General features: G+C 38.8%; 1 protein-coding gene across 1 annotated transcript; it reads right to left on the reverse strand.

Moving 5' to 3' along the window:
* Window positions 1-90: 90 nt before the first annotated feature.
* relt (RELT TNF receptor) lies at window positions 91-21,353 on the reverse strand. Its single transcript, XM_025055367.1, has 11 exons — window positions 20,467-21,353; window positions 10,102-10,176; window positions 9,907-9,999; window positions 9,259-9,443; window positions 8,897-8,949; window positions 8,563-8,814; window positions 4,585-4,665; window positions 3,982-4,060; window positions 1,772-2,143; window positions 1,341-1,463; window positions 91-1,043 (listed from the first exon to the last, which is right to left on the reverse strand). Exons 2-11 carry the CDS (start codon window positions 10,141-10,143, stop codon window positions 1,040-1,042), a joined length of 1,284 nt encoding a protein of 427 aa, XP_024911135.1. The 5' UTR covers window positions 10,144-10,176; window positions 20,467-21,353; the 3' UTR covers window positions 91-1,039.
* Window positions 21,354-22,890: the final 1,537 nt, after the last annotated feature.

The following is a 22,890-nucleotide window of genomic DNA, read 5'->3' on the forward strand; positions in this document are numbered from 1 at the left end:
AAACAAAGAGTCACTTAACCGAATAAATAATGAGTCCTTCCAGCACAGACCATAAACATCAGCTATTAATTTATGGCAACCTGCCATTCATTTTTTTTTTTTTTTTTTTGCTATTAAATGCAGATTTCTTCCTAAAAACATACCAGAAGATTTCTAGTAGTTGAGATGCTCTGACCCAGCTGTCAAGTCTCCCACAGCTTGGCCATTGTCAAGTCCTTATTCTAGTCCTCTTTAACGATGGTCATAACGTTATGGCTGATCCGAGTAGTGTTTCTTCACGACAGCATGTTTTATGAAAAGTTGGTGTAAACTAAAGCTGCAAGAGTTGCAAGACTCTTAGTCGTAGCAGAATTTACTTAGCAGCAGTTACTAATTCAATTTCAATGAAACTATGAGGAACAAATTGTGTTTTTATACTCTGGTAAAACAAAGGGTCATGTTGTGTCAAAAGGTGAGTGAATCTCTATAACAAATAATCTATAATCAGCATTTTCCTCTCATATTCATCACACGCCTTTTGGGATTAATGACTTACAAATATGACACAGTGTGGTCATCTTTAATTCATACCAGCCCTAAAACATTACATTAAAATATACTGAACATAGAAATCCTAAAAAAAAAGTTATGTATGGAATGTATGATCTACTTATGTCTACAGTCCCATAGTTCCATGTGAGTGAGAACTGTAGATGTTTTCTACAAAGCTAGTGTTAACTTCCGTGTGTATGTGTAATCAAAAAAAAGCAAACTGTTTGTACAACCTGTCATTGAAATGGTTGACTGACAGCTGATCCGTGTCAAGTTTCTACGAAAATAAGAAGAAAAAAAAAGAATAACAATAACACTTCTCTTGGCGTTAGCATGGTCAACTCCGTTCTGCTTTTGTTCTTTACTTTCCGTAATTCTCCCTTCAGGTGTCATTTGAATGCTGACAATTGTCCATTTGCACACAAAAAAATTCCTATACCAACAACCATCAGTCATCAGATGATAAGGTAATTAAATTAGTGTCATCATTCAGTGCCTCCATGTCTCGTCATCTGAAAAAAAAACCCCATATATAATAATTATGTAATATTTAAAATATAAATATGAAATATAATACATAATATTTAAAGAAAGTTTGTCAACAGCTAAAAATTGTAGTGTTATTAATCACAACTTACCGTACGTAGTCGCACATAAGCATAAGAAAAATTTGCAAAAATATGACTCCAAATTTTGCTTTAAAGAGTTATTGGATTTTAGTCATTACTGTTCAACTTTAGTGAAGTCATTATTCTCAACAACATTAATCATTCCACAGGAGGAGAAGACTGTGAATTAAAAGAGCGCACCTTTTGATTCCAGATGAAGAAGAGAAGAGTTTGCCACCAAACAGAGAATTTCTCTGCTCCTGGAATGAAGTTTTGGTTTCACATGTCATGGGCTTCTGCTCAGGAATCTGAGCAACTTGAAACCTGTGGGTCAGCCAAAAAGTACGTATATGTCAACAATAAACATCTGAGAATGACTGCAGTGTCTGATGAAACACCAAAGGGTTCATTTGTCTGTTGACTATAGATCTTGGTGAAAAATCATTAGAAAAAAAAAAAACACAATTTGAAGGCACTCTACCTCAGTTACGTACTTAATGTTCTTTCATAAATTCCAACAGTAAAGCCCAGCTATAAAGCCTTAATTCTTACCCTTTTGTAAGGTTACATAACAAAAAAGGCAACAACATTCTTTTCTAGGGGGGATGATCTTTTGCATATGTCAAACTCACCTCCCTACAGATAACACTGTTACTTCTCCCTCCGTTTTCTCCTTCACCTCAGCCCTCTGCACAATGTTTGGCACAATACTCTGAGTATGGTGGGTGTCAGCACACACTCCGTCCAGCAGGGGGCTCTTTTGCTGATCAGTGGATGTATTCAGGGAGGGCAGGATGAGAGTTGGCAAGGGCTTCAGAGGATCTTTGAAGGGGTCCAGTGGAGGAATAAGGACAGGGGGCCACTTCTTATGAGAGCAGCGGGAGCAGCGATAGCCGTGTCTTGGGGCCAGGCCGGAGAGACCGGAGATAGTGTGCAGATGGGACTGATGTGGGCACAGTCTAGGCAGCGAGCGGAAGGACGCCAAGGGAGACAGCATAGGAAACCTTGCAGGAGTGGGGACAAAATAAAGAAATGCCATAAGCCGATGAAGACACGGAAAAGTACCTGAAAAGCAATTCATAATACGATGGACAACACAATTTGTAACATTTGCATTTTGCAACAACATTTGCATATACGTATATACGTGTGTGTGAATTTCTTTTTTGCACTTCTGGTTATTGTTGCTCTGTACTGACATGTACAATGATATGGAGATTTAATTTGATTTAATCTCTTATTAAACTTAATTTTAAACTAAATTGAAAACCATAACCCACGTTTCTGAACATGGCTCACCACATGAGGGACATTTTAATGGTGGCAAAAAATAAATTATAATACTTATAATATGGTGATAATGCTAATAGTAATGTTCAACTTATGGAAAGCACACAGCAGGTTGAAATTATAAGAACCTATGGTAGGTATATAACAGGTATTTGTGATGGTTCATAGTATTAGTCATAAAGCAAGTACACAACAAGGCGATGATAACAATAAGGGTGGAAAGGTAAGAGTGGAAAGGTGAAAAACACGGTGTTCCCAAATGGATTGTTAAAAGAAAACACTTACAGGTTGAGCAAATACACATGACTTGAGAAACTCAAAGGCTCTGGTCATGCTAGGGGGCACATCCCTAAGTTGTTTGACAACCAGCCAAATAACTGTGGGCCGTGTACAGTACAGAAAAGACCTAGTGAGTCAACAGACACCTGATGAAGTCAGAGTCAAAGACACAGGACTTAGGTACTTTATAATAATAATAATTATTATTATTGAACTGCTAAACATCGTAGTAATTGTACTAGTATAAGAAGCTGTAGATGTGATTTGGTTATTTACTAGAATATTTAGTGGAAAATGTGGTTAGTTTTCTAGCCTTATAGCAAAAGAAAAGTTGGGTTTGTTCTGTATAGAGCAGGCGTGGTCAAACCTTTTGACCCGCGGCCCACAATTGTCCTAAAATTGAACAGGGGGGCTGGGTCAGGAGCAGATAGATGGAGCGTTCATGCGAACTAAGATGAATGACATGTAAAAGTCATACATAAAGGCTAAAATACTTTTATCATCTTCTACACCATCCATTGGGGAAACATGGGTATTGCACGGAAAAGGCATAAGTATAATGATAATATAAACAAATTAAATTTGGAAAAGTTTGGCGGGCCAGATTAAAAAGTTAAACGGGCCACGTCCGGTCCCCGGGCCTTAGTTTGCCCATGCCTGGTATGGAGTGTTATTGTGCATGTGAAGTGTGATTTTTCTTTGTTTAATAATAACAATAATGTTTTCTGATGCATTTTGCAGACACTTTTTACCCAAAGCAACTTACATGAGGGGGGATGAATATATGGTTCCACTGGGGATTGAACCCAAGACCTTCTGAATATGCAGCAGGTGTGATAACTACTACGCTATTCAGAGCTGTAGTATGTTTTGTTTGGTTCTTTGTTTTTTCATGTGCCAAATTTAGAAATGTGCAGCCATAATATCACAATATGTACAATTCAAGCAATTCTTCATAAATGACAAGGCCATTTATTCTATCTCAGTGAGCATGACTTTTCTTCAGTCCCTCCTGTTCTTCTCCAAGTGCTCATTTTTGGATTTCACTGGAATTGTTCACTCTAAATTGACTGTAGGTGTGAATATCTGTTTGTCTCCATATGTGTCCCTGTGATGGTCTGACTAAGTGTGCAGGGCGTAACCTCGGCCTCACCCGATGACTGCTGGGTTTGGCAGTCACCCCCCGCAACCCTACTCCTCTTTCCTTAAAAGGTAATAACCAGTAAAAGGTAGATGAGTAATTATTTAGTTATGTGTGTGTGTGATGTCTTACTTGATTGTTGAGCTTTTGCTCATGGCCATCTGTTTGTTCTCGTACTCTAGCAGCAGTTCCTCCAGTGCTGCAGCATTTTCTGAACACACACAAGTAGAAAAGGTGTCAAAAACACGGATTCAGATGAATAGGTAGTAATATTTCAGCAGTAAACGTGTAAGAAAAGGTTGTTTGACAAACATAAATTAAAAAATATAATCCTTGGTATTCTATGTGCAGTATTATTTTATTGAAATGACATGCCTTAGTAATACCGAGTTTAAAGTAATTACTGTAAGTTCCAGCAGATGGTGCTCCAAGCACAGCTTAACTTTGAATCATTCAAGCACCAACTCACTTAAACAAATGGTGATAAAATTTGTTTAAATCTAAAATTTGGGAAAAGTTTACAGGTCACATTCGTCAATCAGGTGAATTCTACATAATGTGGACAAGGAGAAACTTTGTGGGCTGCAGAAGAACATGACCTCAGTGGAGTGTGACGTCTGCTGTGACGTTACTGCGGACTGGTGTTCCTCTGCTACGGCCACAGCAGATAACACAGCAGTGACCGCCGGCTCAGACGGTGGGTGAGCTCACGGCTAGCATGTGCTTGACACATACCTTTCTTCTCAGTGATGAGACGAACCAGGACACTGATGGTGTCTTCATTCACGTCCTCAGAGAGATGGGGACAAGTGTTACCTAATGGAAAAAAAAAGATCATAAACAGAATGAAACCATGAGAACTGGAGTGCTTTATCAGTGTCACTTTCTGTCAGCCTCCATTGTCTAACCTGCAGACTAAGCACAGTCTACACAGTCTGTGCTCTTCCGTGCTGTGATATTGTCCTCTGGTACCCAGTGGGACCAATGAGGGTGACAGAACGGCAAAGAATAGATGTGGCTCCATGACAACAAAACGATCGGCCCATAATAGAGCAGCAGCACAGAGACACAGCTGAGAGGAGAGCAATGAGGACGCGGGGGTCCGGAATAGTCCAGTCAGCGATTCTACTCCATTCAACAGAGACAGAGAGGGCACTGGTTGCGTGTGTGTGTGTATGTGTGTGTGTTTAAGAGTGAAATAGCTGTTGTGTATGTGAGTAAAGAGCAGAATGTTGTTTTACAGATCAGTATAGGTTTGTGTGTCTGCTCTTGTGCGTGTGTTTTTGTCTTCCTTACATACGCACAGTTAGTCCTGTTGTTGAGCAACTAAACAACACAACGCTGTCTCCACAGCAGCGGTTGCTAGATGAGGATAAAGTTGTCCCTATCCGAGTGTGTCACTTATTCAGCCACGTCTGGCCGGACGTCACTCACCTACTATAGATTGATGAATATATGGTCTGAGAATTCTGAGAAAAAAACAAAACAAAACTAGCTTCTCAGTATTTCAGTTCCTTGTATCCAGGCCAGGAGTTACAGGGTCCTGGAAATGTAGCTGAAATATATGATTGTCCTTAAAGTTCTGCCGACAGAGGCTTATCTTTAAAAGTGTTAACTATCTTTTACACTAGTTAACACTGGCCTGGTTTGATTTCTTCTCTGCTAATTTTGTACAACATTATCTGTTTGTCAAAATGTCTTAACTTGCTATAGTTAATTTGTGAAATTAATCCAATAATTTAGATTTCACCATTGGGATTACTGTATTTTCTGGACTATAAATTGCTCCTGAGTATAAGTTGCACCAGTGCCCTCCAGCGGCTGTCAGTGTGAAAATAACGAACATGTAAATTTTCAGTGATACAGCAGTAGCAGATACGGGTACACAAGCCTAGAGTGCCCTCTAGCGGCTGTCAGAGTGAAAATAACGAACATGTCAATTTATATTATATATTGTTTTTTGTCTTATCTGTTCCAGCAACATACATATTTTCTTGGTTCATATTTAGAAATGTTGTCTCATCTCATCCTATTATATCTGGGATTTTTAAATATATATTTTGTGAGATAATAAGCTTTGTATAAGATGACCGAAAGAACAAGGTTTTTCAAGCCACTTCCTGATACAAAAAATTTCAGGTTTCGCACAAAACACAGCGAGAGCCTGGCTCTTTCTCCAACTCATTAATGGGACAAAAGAAGAAATTACAAGAAAAGAAAGGACTGGGAGCAGTGGAGAAGTGGAGGAAGAAACAGGAGACATTAAGGCAGGAGGTCAGGACCTGAGTGAATTATTGATGTGCCTGGGAAAGGAGAGATGGGTGGATCGTCTCACACTGAGATAGAAACCACGGGGAAGTTTTAGAGAAGAAAGAGAACCGACGAATGGAGAGAAGAGAGAACGATAAAAAAGATCTGATGGGAAGGACGAAGGGAGGAGGGGGGAGTGTTTCCCCGTAGATCACACAACATCTTAAATTTCACAACAAAGTGTTTGAAAGAGTGAATGAAAGAGACGCAGACAAAAGGTAAAAAATGAGAAAATGAAAGAGGATGCAGCTCTCCTCTGACCTCGCAAAGTCAGAAAACTCAATGCAACGTCATCCAAATGTTTCATCTGTGTTTTTTGATCTCTATCTGCCTCTGGAATCAGTTTCAATCTTGAAACTTCTCCTACCGCTGTATGTTGTCAGGAGACACTGGTGTCTCGCTAACACCGACAGGTGGGCCGTGCCGTCAGAGGGTCTGATCTCCTGACGGGGAAGCAGCTGTGACTCTGACGCTCAACAAGTCCTGCAGTTGTCATTCCTACAACCGTGTCACAAATCTGTCCTCTGAGCCTCCGTACAGTCGGGTGACTGACGGAAAAGCCGGCTTAGCTTTTAAATCGGTTTACGCTCGCACATCACGAGGGTGACAGTCGATCACACAACACGCTCGCCGTCTCTGCAGAGTAACGGGAACTCCCAATGAGTCCCACTGTCATTTTACTCGGGCGGCCACATCAGTTATCAAAGTTCAAAAAGAAAAAACAAACCTTTTTTTGAAATCCTATAAATACTGTACAGTACAACAGTGCAAATGAGTACAACTAATGAACGTATAAATAAACAGCTGTAAATTATTATTACTATTTGGGTTTGACATTTTGACATTTAGTTGTAGGCTAGATTTTGGGGGTTCACAGAACGGAAATGGCCCACGGGCCGGAGGTTTGAGTATAATTGAATGTTAAAAAAAAACAAGGTTTTCATGTATTTATTTGACAGAAACAATAGCTATTAATTTATTTATTTTTGCTGTTATTGTTTAAATGTGTTTATATTAAGTGCAATTCACAAAACTGGGGAGTAAAAATTGCAAGGTCATTTATATAGGGGATGAAAAAAATTATATTATAAGCTATACTCTGTGAGGGTCCGGTGTCTAAACTTCACGTTTATAGGGTCAAAGCTCAGACAGGGGAGCAATCACTGCTGTAGACAGTCTTTTCTAACAGGAAACGTTCCACCTCATCAGTTCCTTGACCAATACCTGACCACCTCAACATGGACATAATCTGTAATATTTATGTTAAATTTGTGAATAAAACAGTTTCAGTACTTACTCAGGTAAACCACTTCACTGATTCACATATTGAATTTGTATGAATGGAAATGATTTTCCAAATAATGATGTCAAATATTTTATATAGAAATCTACCAGGAAGTTGGCACCTTTTTTTTTTTTTACAGTTAGGCTGACCTGGGTACCGTCCCTGCTGAGTACTGTGCGTAGTATCGGGTGTATAACAAATACAAAAAGACAGTAAAATAGTATAACTCCTTGAGTCAGTTTGACTTTTTAACTTTTAAACATCTATTTCAGAAATACATTTTAAATTGTACGAATTTGGGTTGAAGGTTCAAAAAGTTTAATCTCTGATGAGTCCTTTAGGAAAATATGAGCCAACACTGTGACAAAGAAAAGACGTAAAGAGCACTCATATTACGCAACAGACCACAGAGGACGGGCGTGGCGTCCCGGCGATGTTTTGACTCTAATGCTTTTTGTGTAGATTTCCATTCATTAATACACAGCGTCTGGCAAAGTGTCTCTCTCTCTCTCTCTCTCTCTCTCTTTCTCTCTCTCCCTCTCTCCTGACGGTCATTTTTACTGCAGCTCTGTCTGTGTTTGCTCAAGTCCCTTTCTGTCTCACGTCATTAGAGCGGGTGAGTTGATGGGAAAGCATTAATACCCTTCCCTAGACAGGAAAATTACAAGAATAACAGTGCAGTGCTTAGAACCACACTACGCGCATGACTTGTGATGACACATGCAAGTTCAAAGGTCAAAACCTAGGCTGCGATATATACGGTCATGGTGGTGTTCCTTCAGAGAGATACATAATAAATGTGTTGGGGTTTTTTTATTCATTTGTGCATTTGTGGGTTTAAAGAAAATGTTTATACAGTTGAATTATATGTGCTAGACTGGCCTGCCTGCAGTCCAGATCTGTCTACTGTGGAGAATATATGGTACAGATTAAAGGGATAGGTCACAAAAACTGACAAACTTTTCCATTTGCTTGACGTAAAATGTTGTGACTGCTCTGTCTAATGTAATCTAGATTAAAAAAAAAAAAAGTTCACTGCTAACATGAACCTTCATTTAAGACGTATACATTTAGCTTCAGTATTTTCTCATTCAATTTTGATTTCCGACGTCCCTCACCTTCTTTCTTGGGTGAGGCTGTCTCTTCGTCCGCTGCTTCCTTCTCGGCCGTGCAGTGATATCCTTTCTTCTTCAGGATGTTGCAGATGAGGATGCCCAGCAGGCCCATCACACAGAAGATGGGAACCAAAGCAAAGACAGCATACTCGGCTGTCTTCTCCTCAGCACTCTGCACCACCGTGCCGTTGGCCGGACCACCTGCACCAGCAGAGGGACCTTTACCGACCGTGCGAACTGGTCTGGCATGAGAGGCTGTTAGGAAGGAGAGGTTGATGAAGAATTATCAGAATGTAATTGAATTTTTTTTTTCAAAAACAGACAGACACACACTTACGCTTCAAACATGGGCTTTGGTTGGGAACTTCCTGAGGAGTGTTGGAATAAAACCTAAAGGAAAATTCAAAGCAGACAAACAAATTAAGAAATAACTTAAGAAGAGAAAAAAGGATTGTTAAGTAGAAGAAACAGATCATGGTTGAAGCCTGTGGCATTTATCACACTCATTGTCTCACTCTCTGTTGTCAGAGGCAATGTGTGTAACATTTGCACAAATGGGTGTTTGCTTATTTTTAACAAAAAGGAAATTAAAGGACCAGATTTAGAATACACATAAAAAGGTTTACGAGTTTCACTGGAACAAAAAAAAAACCTTAACCCTCAGTGGACCCACAAACCAGACAGTCTGACAATCCTCACCCTGACAGACAGTCGCCACATGTGGCATCCGACGTTGTAGTGCCTGCGGCGGAGACCTTTCGACCCAGGAGCTCGCAGGAGACATGCGGACGGCACAGCTCGGAGCTGAACGCATCTGAGAAGGTTCCGGTTGGACAGGCGCCACATTCTACATTCTCTGTTGGACTGTGGATTTGGCCACAAACCTAGGAAGACGGAACGCATGATTGATAAAAGCGTTGGAGAGGATACCAAATAAAGTCAATTCTCAAGTCTTGACAAACATTTTTTTTTTGACGTTTTACAATAACTTTCACAATACTTCTCAAGTCTTGACAAACATTTTTTTTCAAAAAAATCAAACAATAACTTTCACAATACAAAAAAAATTGCCATTTGTCCAAGTTAGGATTTTTACATTATTTGGTATCAGAGGTCTCAAACTTCGGACCCAGGGGAACTTGCAAATTTAGCGTCTTTATTTTTAAATTAATAAAACCTATTCATCATTTGTATTGTCTGAATTTAATAATAAAAAATCTGCCCACTGTGAATAATTCAAACCTGTGTTTAGGAGAAAAACCATTAAAACATGAGCTGAAGCTTTGCTCAGTTAGTTTGGGAGTTAAAAAAAAAATAAAAATTTTAGTGCTTTTACTGTAGTCTCACCTTGCTCGGCTGCTCTCCTGCAGGACACTGATGACACGCGCACCCATCCCCCCACCGACACTGCACCGGTGCAGTCCTACCACAGCCAAACACCTGCAACACACACACAGAAACACAATAATGACTGAGTAAATAAATCAGAAAAAAAAGCACTGATCATAACCCGTATGTTACTTTTGGTGTGGAAACATTTACCGTGAGAAGGACGAGGGCTGAGCAGCAGAGGTGGTTCCTCATCTTCTTCAATATATTCTTCTATGTTCATATGATCTGAAGAAGAGAGATTTAAAAATAACCAGTTTGAAACATCAAGTCACCAGGCCACATGTGCCTTTCTGAAAAACACATTTTCACACACACACACAACAGTTGAGTCACTCGAGCGACTGCCGTGACACGGATGTAAGGAGCAGTTGTAAAATGCCGTAAATAACATTTACTATGAATCAGGACCTTTTCATAGACGGGTGTGAATGAAGCAGGGCTGCAGTGTTGTCCTCGCATGTACGATGACAGCAATTACTCAAGCCACCACGTATTTATTCGCCAGCACATGCTGACTTCCCAAAAGATGACGGTAGGAATATTTACAGGTGTGTAAACAAAAGAGAGCAGAGAATAAAGGGCTCTTCTGAAATTTAGAAGTGATCATCTCACAAAAAGGAATGAAATAAAATGTTACAAAGTGAAGGTGAACTTTTTCGTATTGACACTCAGTCTTGGTCTTTTTTTAATCAGTTTAGATCTGTAGAAATACGGTGTCCCTGTTTAACTGTTAGCATAGTAAACATCCAATACGTTACCTGCCTAACATCAGGTTACCAAAATTAGAACAGAGGGTTCTACATTTGTAATCGCTAGGGAAGAATTAAAAGCAAAGTAAGATATATCAAAGCCATAAATATTTGCACATAAATTGTTAATAAAAAAATAAAACGTGATATACCAGTGTATTGATATTTTCTTAAACCCTTGGTAAATAAGCGTGATGAAATGATCACCTGAGACGTTAAGGGAAAAGAATTTAAACAGACATTTATTATAATTATACATATTAACAGATCATCAAAGTTTTTGACACAGAGGAGAATGAAGTCTTTAAAGTAGTTGGTTGGACATTAACATAGAAAGAACTGAAACCGGAGAGATACAACCACAAGGGCTGTGTGTATTCCATGTGCAATAACAGTATTTTATGAAAGAAGAGTAAATGCTGCAGGTACTACTTCCTCTGTGATGACAGTAAAGTTCATCCGTAAAGCTTTAGTCATGGGATTATCTCTGTGCACTCAGGTGTGGCCGCAATTACATGAATGTGGGCTAAGGACTAGAGGACCAGGACTAGAATTATCAAACGTAGCCTAACTCTGTCACCACACACACAGGTGTTTTTGTGAAGACTCCACCCTTAACCATTACCATACTAATTTCACAAACCAATTTTATTCATTAGCCTGACTGTGATCTGACCTTTATTCTAGTCCTGACTACAAATCAAATCTTAAATCTCAAATTATTCTCTACCTCAGACGGGACCTTTTCATTATTATTATACTGGTTCTCACAAGTAGCTTCTCCAGGTACACACAGAACTCATTCACACCCCACAATAAAGGGACTTTATGAGTACACTGTGTGTGTCCTAGTAGGTGAATACAATTCTTTTTTAATTTCTTGGCTAAACTTGTTTTTTTCAATTAAGAAGACATGGAAAATCCATCCCAGAAAGGCACCTTTGCAGGTGCCTTGTTAAAAAAAGTAAGGAAAACTACAAGAAACTAAGTCAAATTAAATAATACTCAGGAATAAATAAAAATAAACTTAGGTAAGACATTATGTACCTGAAAGGAGACAGAGATCAAACTTACCCCAGACCTGCAGGTAAATGACAGTTGCCAAGGCAACTAGGCTGCTGTAATAAATTGCGAGCTGGACTAAACTTACACGTTTCCAAAACTCCTGTCCTTCCACTTATTCAATCAGATTATGAAAAAAATATTCAAATCTGTGATAAAACAATGCAATTATCGACCTGGAATTTAAGATGCCACTGAAACTTTACTATGTAAAAAAAAAAAATGAATAAATTCGATTTTCTTTCTTTTACCTACAAATTAAGTGAGGCAAATATTAGACTCAAATCTGTGGAGCTGAGTAGAGGCTTCAGGCTACCTGTCTTCTTATACACATTCACTCACCACAGACAACTATGTAAAGTCCTTAGAACATGCCCCATGTGTGTGTGTGTGTGTGTGTGTGTGTGCGCTACATAGTCATATGACAGGAACGTCAACGTAATTTTATCCAAAAAAACAAAAATACAATAAATCAAAGAATTGGTTCCGACCCGTTCCTCCTGCCAATTATAGGCTTGTGATGTATAATTTTAGAGACGATGACAGATAAAGTACAGTTAGAAAAGCACCACAAAAGGATGAAGGACAACAGCTGATGGAGATGTTAAAGATAGCGGAGAAAGCGAGAGAGAGTCTCGCGGAAGAGGCGGAAGGAGGAAAAAGTGAGTGAGCTCTCCAACTCTTCAGTCTGATACCGTTACAGATATAGAAGCTTTTGTTAAAATGTCATCCAGAACGATGAAGAGGCCTAATTACAAGTCGCACACATGAATGTGCATATATACCTCCATAGGAATACACCCCATCCCCACACACGCAAAAAGACATCTATAAAAAGAATACCATCAAGAAAGAAAAAAAAATGGGACGTGAACTCCAGAACCTTTTTTTTTTTTAAATGTCAAGTAACAGATTGGAGAACAGGTTACAAGGGGTCAAGAAGGTCACTCAAAAATCTTCTGAACTGATTTATTTCTTCCCTTACTTGGTCATATTAGTGCCTGATAGTAAAAGACTTTCAACTACTTTTCTATTATACTCTTAACTTTTTAGCCTTTAACCTTTTTAAAATTCACCCAGAAGTACACAAGATCTGTTTGTCATTCATGACTAGGCTTTTTATTAAGTACTTAGCCTACACTTTATATAGTATTTATGATCTACTGGCGGACAGTGGGCCAAATCCAAACCACTAAACTGTCCAATGCTGCACCATGACTGGATTGTAAATTTCAGGGGAAAATATCTCTATCATTCGTGGTGGTTGGCTGACGAAGGCCAAAAATGCCTTTAGTTTTGTCATTTTTAAAAAATATATATATATAAATTTAAAAAAAATCATTAAATATGAATGTGAATTTTTTTTTTTTTTTTTTGAGTGTCTGGCCCCAAAAGGCTCTTTCCATTCTGGCATATTGACAAAGATAGTGATCCCATATTTACTATACACACAAATGCTGTGTATACTGTATGTGGTGTGTATGCATATATATATATATATATATATATATTTTTTTTTTTCCAGGTGTGAAAACAAAGCAGCCTTTGTTTAAAATAGTAATTACACCAAACCATCAGTGCTGTTGTTTGACACACTCAAATAACAAGTCACGACAGCATCAGATGACCAGTCACATTTTCTGTGTTGTTCAGAGAAGCCAAAAATAGGTATAATAAAGCAGTGCAGGCATTGGCATGACAAAAACAAGGATATTAGTCTTTTCTGTGGTGGCTTTTGGGCGAAGGATCTGTGTTGGTATGAGTCGTTGTGTGTGTGTGAGAGAGCCTTTTCTGGCCTCTTGATGTCATGCAGCAGATGAGCTGAGAAATCCTACAGGATGGAGCTATGAAGGAAAGAAGGGACCACAGAAGAGGAAACGGGAGAAGGACTGAGGTTTTTTAATTCAGTATGAGGTCACAGACCTGGAAACAAAAATGATAACAAGCCCCCCACCCCAAAAAATAAATAAATAAAAGATTATTTATCAGCCATTGTTGTTGAATCTAAAGTAGAGTTCTTCTAACAGGTCAGCAACCCCTTAGGGGTTCTCAAAGGTACTGCTGACATTTTAGTACATCCTACCATTTGTAAATATATTATATTATAAAAATCTGCTTATCTTACAAAAAAATTAAAATTTTATATCATGAACCTGTAAACAACCTGTAAACAAACAGGTGTGCATGCGGAGCAGGCAAATATGTCATCACGTGGCACTATACGCAGAAGACAGCTTTGTTTATTTGCCGGTCGTACGCTATATTTGTTTTCTTTCCTCTGCGTTGTTTTTTTTTTTGGGGAGGATTTTTTTTTGTCCTTCAATATAGCATGAGTATAAGAAAGACTCTTCTGATGTTTGTATCTCCTAGATTATGATGTTACCTTGTGTTAGCGTAGGTGAGTGATACAGGTACTAATGTGCTCTATGAGTTCCGACTTACGGTGAAAATCGAGTTACACTGCGCTGCAGGAACGGAATTCCGATTTAAGTCGAAGACTCCCTACCTTGTAAATTGACCAACTAGACCTGCAGTGTGAACGTGATCACGGACAACAACCGGACCGGACTATTAAGTGAGTCTTGACAGTGTTTACATCCTTGCTGGATATGTATTGCAGATATCTCTAACGCTGTTTTGCCTAGTCAAAATTTTTTTTCGCTGGCCTCAGTTTACTTCCTGTTTCGGCTGTGCTGTTTCGGTGATAAAAGTCTCTCAGCCAAAAACAGAAAATGCCCTTAAAGGTCAGTTTCGTTTTTTTAGTGTCAAAACATTTACATACATAACATAAAATGTTAGTAATTTGTTTTCACAACAATGGAAATCTAACTCTAGTATCAGATTTCTAAAGATTCACTTCAATGTCTAATTGAAATCATTCTCTCGTGAATCTTGGCGTTTTAACATTAGAGTGCCACTTTGAATGCTCTCCACTGTGATTTTCACTATAATGACAAGACCGTAATGGATCTTTATCCTGGATTAGTTTCCAAGACTAAAACACATGCTTGAAAGAAGGTGTCATGAAGGACATCAGTTCATTTCTCAGTCTATCGTTTAGAAGAAAGACCTCCTAAAGAGAGATCCTGTGCCAATAATGGTTACCTTTTTAACCAAACCAGACCACGATGTGCGTTCAAGCTTCATCACAGCTCAGAGTGATGCACATGAGAATTATCCTATGGAGACGTGGAATACAATGGAAAAGAACTGAGGCAGCAGAAAAAAATGGTTTAAGGTAATTACACTCCATTATCTATCAGACATCTCGTGGACTGAGAGATAATGTGCACGTGCACGACAACGACGTGATGGGGACAACCAGAGCCTTTGTTTGACCTGATGGAGGTGCTCATTATCGGCAAGAGAAAGGCTGCTTTAAACCAACTCTCTCTACGTTAGCGAGCAGACAATGCCTCATTATGGGGAGTGTGTGATAATGGTGCACGTGTCGCATCTTCTCACACCTCTAAGAACTCATTTCTCACTGTTTGTGTGAGTGTGTGTGGCTGCCTGTTCTCCTGTGTGTCCATGGAGTGATGTGCTGTTGGTCGTCAGGTTTTCCAGTGATACTTCACACCGGCAAAGATCCAACAAGCCTCACCACTGTCTCAGTATCAAGTTCTACTACAGTAGAACAAGAGAGGCTGAGTTTACCAAGGTCAGAGGAGACGGACGGAAAACACAGCTCATATTTTTAAATCATTTCTCGGGCGAATTTTTATCATTACAAATTGATTTCTGATAGGAAATGTTTATTAGTGAAAGATCAGCCCAGTAGGTGGCAGTATTATGTGTCAGATTTTTATCTGCTGTTATAAAAAGTATAGAAGAAGAAACAAGAAGATACTAGAGGAAAAGGTACAGGAAAAGGTTTTGACAAGTTGCTTGTGGTTTAGATTTACATATATGACACACACACACTAGGAGGCGTCACATACCGTTTTCACGAGTTTATACATGAGCCCAGTGCATACACTTTTGTTCTTCGTTTCTTCACATTCTTTTGTTTCTTCACATTCAGAGGGGGATCAATTGCGCTTTCTTTTTTCGCAATTACTAAACTGACACATACTCATGTCGTCAGCATAGCGTAGCGTAGTAGTTTTTAAATATGGTCTTTTATTAATAATGTTATATTACAGTTTTTTTTAATGTATTCACCGCCATCGTCCACAACATCAGATCTTCTGCTTTTTCTTATGCTCTCACGCCTCAGATTAACCCAAACAAACAGACCTATACTAAAGTGTGCAGTGGACACGCACACTATAATAAGGATATTTCACCAACATACAGTAGAAGCAGTTCAGACAACAACACTTTCAACATCCCTATTTGTCAGACAAATTCGAAGGATTGACTTAATTACTGTTTGAGTCTCTGTTGCTGCTCCATGTCAGACAATCTGACAAAAGCTACAAACAAGAAGGGAAAGAATCCGCTTTTATGTCTATGGCGGTGGCGTAACCTGTTTACAGTAGAACTGAGCAACAGGAAAATGACTGCCACATTCATACTGTACATGTGCAGATAAATTAAAGATAAATACACAATGTGGGTAATCATAACCAGAGAGCAGACGTGTGTTTTTCCTAAGTGTACAACTTTAAATAACATCCAGTGTAGATCAGAGATTTTAAACACACAGTGGCAGAAAAATTAAACAACAAGGACAGGAAGGTTGTTTTAACCTCTGCTAATGTACATGCGATTTTAAACAAATTCCACTTTTGCGTTCTCTCAACATAAACTTCTCCTACTAACAGACATGGTAGAAAAAACTGCACATCAAGCGACAGCTAACAGACTCCTTCATTTCTCTGACCTCGCTGTTGCCTTCGCCATGTGAGCCCAACCGCAATTGCGGGCACGTGTATCGTTTACTTGCACAAAGGGTGCATCATAGTAATTAAGTTGTGTTGTTTTGGGTTGCATTCCATGATTCTGCATGCTGCTGCAAAGGAGAGGTTCAATTTTCTGCTTAGTTGGCTACATTGTCATTATTCAGTGGCTGTTTTGAGACAGGGCATGTTTGCGGCAACCCGAGTTGGTGAGTGCACACACATGCACACACACACACATAGGAAATGCATTGCTATTCTTCTTAGGTCCTCGCATTGATTTTCCATCCAGAAACATATCTTTAACTATAACCACTTTAAGAAGAAATTGCTTTGGATCAGTAGTTCAAGAAGTGAGAATTTTCCAAATTAACCTTGCCAAAAATGCCAGTACGTACAGGCGCTTAATTCTACCTCATCACAAATGGATTTCCCCAGAACCGTCTGGTAAGTGATTTGTTCCTGCAGTCAAATGCCAGCTATTGGTTACTGGCATTCAGTTTAGAGATTGTAGCTTATTTTTTTAACTTTTCCTCTCCAGAGCCGATATGCTTGGGAGTGGTTCTCTTTTTAAATTATTTTTATCTGAAACATATTTTTAACATAATATTCAGTATGGGCAGTGACAGGGCAGATTAAGGGTACTGGACTGAAGTGAAGGCATAAGGGCAGGGCAGAACCACAGGCTGCTTTGGCGCTGACTGAGCCAAATCTCAATAAACTCTCATTGTTTTAAAAATAACTTTTGGTGTGGTGGAAAAAGATGACAAAAATAAAATAAAGTAACAACTAATGGACTTACTGATCAAAAATTAATGAAGATGTTAGTGGTGTTGAAAATCTTTTTGAGTGGAAAATAATGCATCTTTTTTCTTCCCTGTGGGAGAACAGGAAGCTTGAGTTTAATGTCTAATAGAGAGAAATGATAAAAGTTTAAATTAAATTAAAACCAATATGTGTTTGTATCGTATGTGAGCAGGCTAGCAGAAAGATGTAACTAATGATGTAAAACTATGAAACATCAACATCCTATTTAACGGAGGTGTTGACCCTTTGATTGTCTGATGATTCGTCCATTGTGCCTGGAAATCTGTTTAACGTCAGGGAGGATTTGTATCATATCCTGTTGTCACAAAAAAATGTGAGATTCTAAATATTTTTTCAGATATTTTTAAAAACAAAATAAAATTAATTTCTTTCCCTGGGTGATTGTAAAACAGTAAGAAGGTTACAGAATATTCTGTAATTCACGTGTGAATTTCCTCCAAACAATCGCCTCAATACAAAATAAAATAAAAGCACAAGGAAACCATAAAGCAGCCACAGTTGCTCGCTCTGTGAACCCCAGACTAGCACAAACTGAAACATCCGGGAAGTGACTGTTTTCTACATCCTGACTTTCAAAAGGCCAAGCTTCACTCTTTACTTCCAGTTTCTTCACTAATTATAAAACAGAGACAAGAAAATGGAAGGGGAAACAGGAAAGATTTCATAACCTCGAAAACGGTTGACAGGATACTGTTGTCTAACTGTTAGGAGGGATGGATGGATAAAGGGAGTGATGGATGAATGGACGAAAGGAGGAATGGATGGATGGATGAAGGTAGGAATGGATGGATGGATGAAGGGAGGAATGGATGGATGGATAAAGGGTGGAATGAATGAATGGATGAAGAGAGGAATGGATGGATGGATAAAGGAATGGATGGATGGATGAAGGTAGGAATGGATGGATGGATGAAGGGAGGAATAGATGGATGGATAAAGGGACGAATGGATGGATGGATAAAGGGACGAATGGATGAATGGATGAAGGGAGGAATGGATGGATGGATGGATAAAGGGGCGAATGGATGGATGGATAAAGGGAGGAATGGATGGATGAAGGGATGGATGGATGAAGGGAGGAATGGATGAATGGATTGATGGATGTGTGGAGAAAAGAATGGATGGATGAAGGGAAACTGTAAAGATTCTTTGTCTAACTCCTGTAATTATCCCATGCTCCATCGTTCCTCATGTGCACAATGCTGATCCAACCTGGGAAAGGCATCCGTGGCTTCTGTGAATGCAGTGGGAATTTCTCTGGCACAGATCCCAGGCGCAAGGATTGAGGGTGACGTTCCCAACAACAGAATGTAACTGTAACTGTAAATCTCTCTCTTTCTTCCCCTCTCTCTCTCGCTCCCTCGCACAAAGACACATACACAGAGACACAGGTTTTTGTGTTTTATAAGCCCTTCACACAGTACCATCCTAGTCCCTTAACCTCTTACTACTTACTACTACTATTATACAACCTGAGTACATACTAGTACATTTTGGGTGGAGTAGAACATTAAAAGCTTGTTTTAATGTCGCAATGCTTAACTAAGGTCTAGGCCTGTGTGTGTTTGTGTGTGTGTGTCTGTGTGTAATTACAGTGTATGTTAACCCTGATATCAGATAAAAGCCAGTACTGATCTTTTTCTGACAAAACACTTGTGAGTAGGACAAACAAACGGTTTCAGACTTTTTTTCCACTGTCCTTTTCACTGTTCTTTCACAGACCATATGAAGCAAATTGATCAACATTTATTTTCAAAAATAAAATCAGAAAACAGAAGACTTGTGCCTGCAGATGGTAGCCTACGTTTTTTAGAAGTACAGCAACATAATCAGAGCCAGGTCTATGGAGGAGATGAACTATTGCAAGGGGTGGGGGGGGTCAAACTGCCGGCTGAGGGGCCCACGAACCCCCTACAGCTGGCCCGTGAGCTGATAATAATACGATTTTGTCTTTGATATAATGTAATGAAATTGAAGCATCAAATTGGTAGTATAAGTTCTATAACATACAGTATGTCTGGACAGTACTGTTGGAATACAGTATTGTACAGTATTTATATAAAACAAAAATCTAAAATCTGAGTTTATTTGTATTGTTCCAGAAACACTGACTTGCCCTCCAATGAAATGATGGTGGCGACAGTGATACCCCAGTACCCCCCACACACAAATGTAATGGATGAATGGCATTTAATTTAATGGATGGGTGGCATATCTGTTGGCATAAAGTACTGTAGTACTGTAATATATATAGCCAACTGATCTAACCTGGGTTTCTAACCATGTGCAAGTTAATCGTCAATCAAAAAATAAAACTTTAGAATCATTCTACCAAAATGACACACTCGTGTTGGTGCTGGTAAAAGTATGACCTCTATTAGTTTTTCACGTAGTTTGTTCGTTCGCCATACCCGTGTTATATAACACAGGTCAAATTAACTCATCGCTAAGTGAAGCACAACCAAGACTTGATACTTAACTCATTAAAAAGTGAGGAGAAAGACGAGGAGAAAGAGGAGGAGAAAGAGGAGGATCAAACTACCAATGAAGTCATTAAACGCATCCATGAGAGCGCGTCGAGCACGCTCTCATTCTGTCACCACACTGCAGAAACGCACAGGTCCCTATGATTTTTATGAAATATAAACTATGAAAGTAGCTCAACATTTTGACGATAAAAATACACACCGAAATTAATTACTTTTGACATCACAAGAGAAGCGAAATGGGAATTACCAAGAAAAATGACACCCCGTATAATATAACAAAGTAAAATTAAATTTACAAGTTTGACCAAAATCACACAGCAAACTAAACTAAAATTAACAAAACAAAAACACAATTTAGGTCCAACATTCCGCGTACGTTGGCGTCATCTGTACGTCAAACAACAAGGAATCACCGAACACGTTACAGTTGTGTTTAAACGTTTTCATTGGACTGGAAAACGCTTCGTACAAGTCTATGTAACGGACAAACACAGAAAAAGTACCGGCGGCTACAGAAAGTAAAAAGTACTGGTAGTCACTCACCGGTTTGATGGATAAATGTGACTGAAATCAACGTTCAGAGACCGGACATGTGGTGGAAACTCTTCCGCGGTTTGTTCTGGATCAAAATAATAAAAGGTTGGATTTATGAAAACCACAACGCCGGTTCACGAGGTCTGTCCTTGGTCTCTCTCACTCCCTCTTACCCTCCCCTCTGTCTCTCTGAGTCCTCCGTGGGGGAAAAAAGTCAAACAAAGAGGCTGGCTCACTGTGCGTCACAGCTGCAAGTTCAAACCCCGCGTCACTGTACGTAAACCCCGCGCTGTCCACGCAAGGTGGCAGTGGACAGAGTTTATACACAGAACACATCATAATGTGTCGGACGGTGACAAAAATACATAATTTAATTGTTTATAGCCATATACATTTCACAAAACTGAAGGTTATTGTATGAGTTCTGCTACTTGGATAGCAATGGCGTTGCTAAAGTGCCCATGGTTTACCCTAAAATTGTTTACCCTAATTCTTAGTTTGACCTTAACGTCAATAGCAACAGAAAAAAGAATAAAAATTAAAATATTTCAATAGAATAAACCAGACAAATACATAAAAAACGAATTTAGTATTTATACACTAATAAATACCTTGAGCAAGAGGTTAGTATGTACACAACATGCAGTAGTATATATATTCCTTAGCCTATTTGCAACATTAAGAGCAAATACTATAAAAAGTAAAAAAATACAACTAATTTGACTAAATTTAAATATTTATACAGAAAAAAGGTGGTGAATAAAGAACCCTGTATACAATTTGCATTTTTTCCCCCCACTACAATACTCCTGGTGTCAGACGTCTTGTACCGTAACTAACAGCTTTTTATTTCTGCCTTTTTTCTCCTTTTCTTCTCCACTGTTAACTCATCTTAGGAACTATTTGTTCTGGTTCAAGCGTAATGACTGTCACTGACTTTGATGTCACCCACAATCTTAGACCATACCCTGTTGTCCATATCAAAGGCAAAGAAAGTATATATAAAATATATATACTATTCTCGATTTAAGGACTATGTTTTGATTACCAGTCTTTAGACTGGGATAATGACTATGAACCTCAAACTCTAACTTTTTTTTATTGATGCAGCACTTTACATACATAAATATGGCACAAAGTACTCTACAGATAAATGTGCTTATCTCAATTTCAAAACGAGAATCCACATTTTTAAAGCCAAAACGTTCGTATGTATAATTATGTATTATGTGTTTTATTTTATTTTTTGCTATATTTCGAGAGATCGGATTCAAAGAAAATCTGTGATGTACTGAGGGAGTGAGAGGAGAACCGTGATATAGAGAGTAAACATTGTATATACAAACATGTCTATATATACTGTACATACATGTATATATATACATATACAGTTTATGTATATATATAAATATATATATATATACATGTACACATATATACATGTATTCAGTACGTACTACATAAATTGTCCATGAAGTTGATCCTTGAACAAGTACTATTAGGACCTGACCTACGATAACCATAGTGTTGGAAAAATACCAGCATTAATAATATTGTGAAATTCTACACAGGTGAGTGGTGGAGGATTCCACACGGCCACACACATATACACTTCTCATGTGTTATGAAGCAGTGAGTCAGTGTCCGTCAGTGACCCGATGCATCAGGCGGTCACTGTGCTATTGCATCATCACACACGACTCTTCTGTCTTCATCCTCTCTTTCATTCATCACACACACACTGACTGTTCAGCATGTTTGAATTATAATCTGTGGGTGTGTGGCAGTGGGCTGCGACCATTGAATGTGTTTTTCCTGAATGGCCGGCATTCACTGGTTTGACAGTGTATACTGCAGAGGGCCACTATATAACAGACGGTCAAAGACAAAGACCACACTGGTAACTTTGTGTTGTGTCCACTCCCCGGGCAACTGGAGGAGGTGAGCATAGGCGTCACATTAATGGAATTACGTGTATAGAATCACGCCGTATAACCATGTAGTGATTCTCAAAATATGGGTTGTGGACCACCGGTGGTACGTGTGCTCCCTCTTGTGCACACGTGTCAAACTCAGGCCCAGGGGCCAACTCTGGCCCACAGTGTAATTATATTTGGCCCGCAAGATCATATCAAATGTGTACTAGATTTGGCCCGCCCCTATATAATGTTGTATTAGCAGTGTATGCGCTATGTTATAACTTTTAGTGTTTAATAAAAACAAAATATATATATAATCATTCTCCTACACTTAGTAGCCCCGACACTCTGTCCTGCCCACCGTCCCTCTATGGGGTTTTTTTTATCCATATTTTTAGCAATAATATTATTATTTTTTATTATTATATATCATAATTATTTTATATTATCAATATATTTGTTCATGTCTATGTTTTTGTTTTTTAGATGGGGGGAAATTAATAGTATATTTCTG

Source organism: Cynoglossus semilaevis, chromosome 4 (genome assembly GCF_000523025.1).
Source record: "Cynoglossus semilaevis isolate Cse_v1.0 chromosome 4, Cse_v1.0, whole genome shotgun sequence".
Classification (NCBI taxonomy): Eukaryota; Metazoa; Chordata; class Actinopteri; order Pleuronectiformes; family Cynoglossidae; genus Cynoglossus; species Cynoglossus semilaevis.

Excerpts from the sequence above, each read along its gene's own strand:
- relt (XM_025055367.1), bottom strand. The coding sequence starts at position 10,143 with ATGAGGAACCACCTCTGCTGCTCAGCCCTCGTCCTTCTCACG. Across the intron at positions 10,000-10,101 it reads CAGCCCTCGTCCTTCTCACG|GTGTTTGGCTGTGGTAGGAC; the intron begins GTAAATGTTTCC and ends TGTGTGTTGCAG. Across the intron at positions 4,061-4,584 it reads TCTCATCACTGAGAAGAAAG|AAAATGCTGCAGCACTGGAG; the intron begins GTATGTGTCAAG and ends GTGTGTGTTCAG.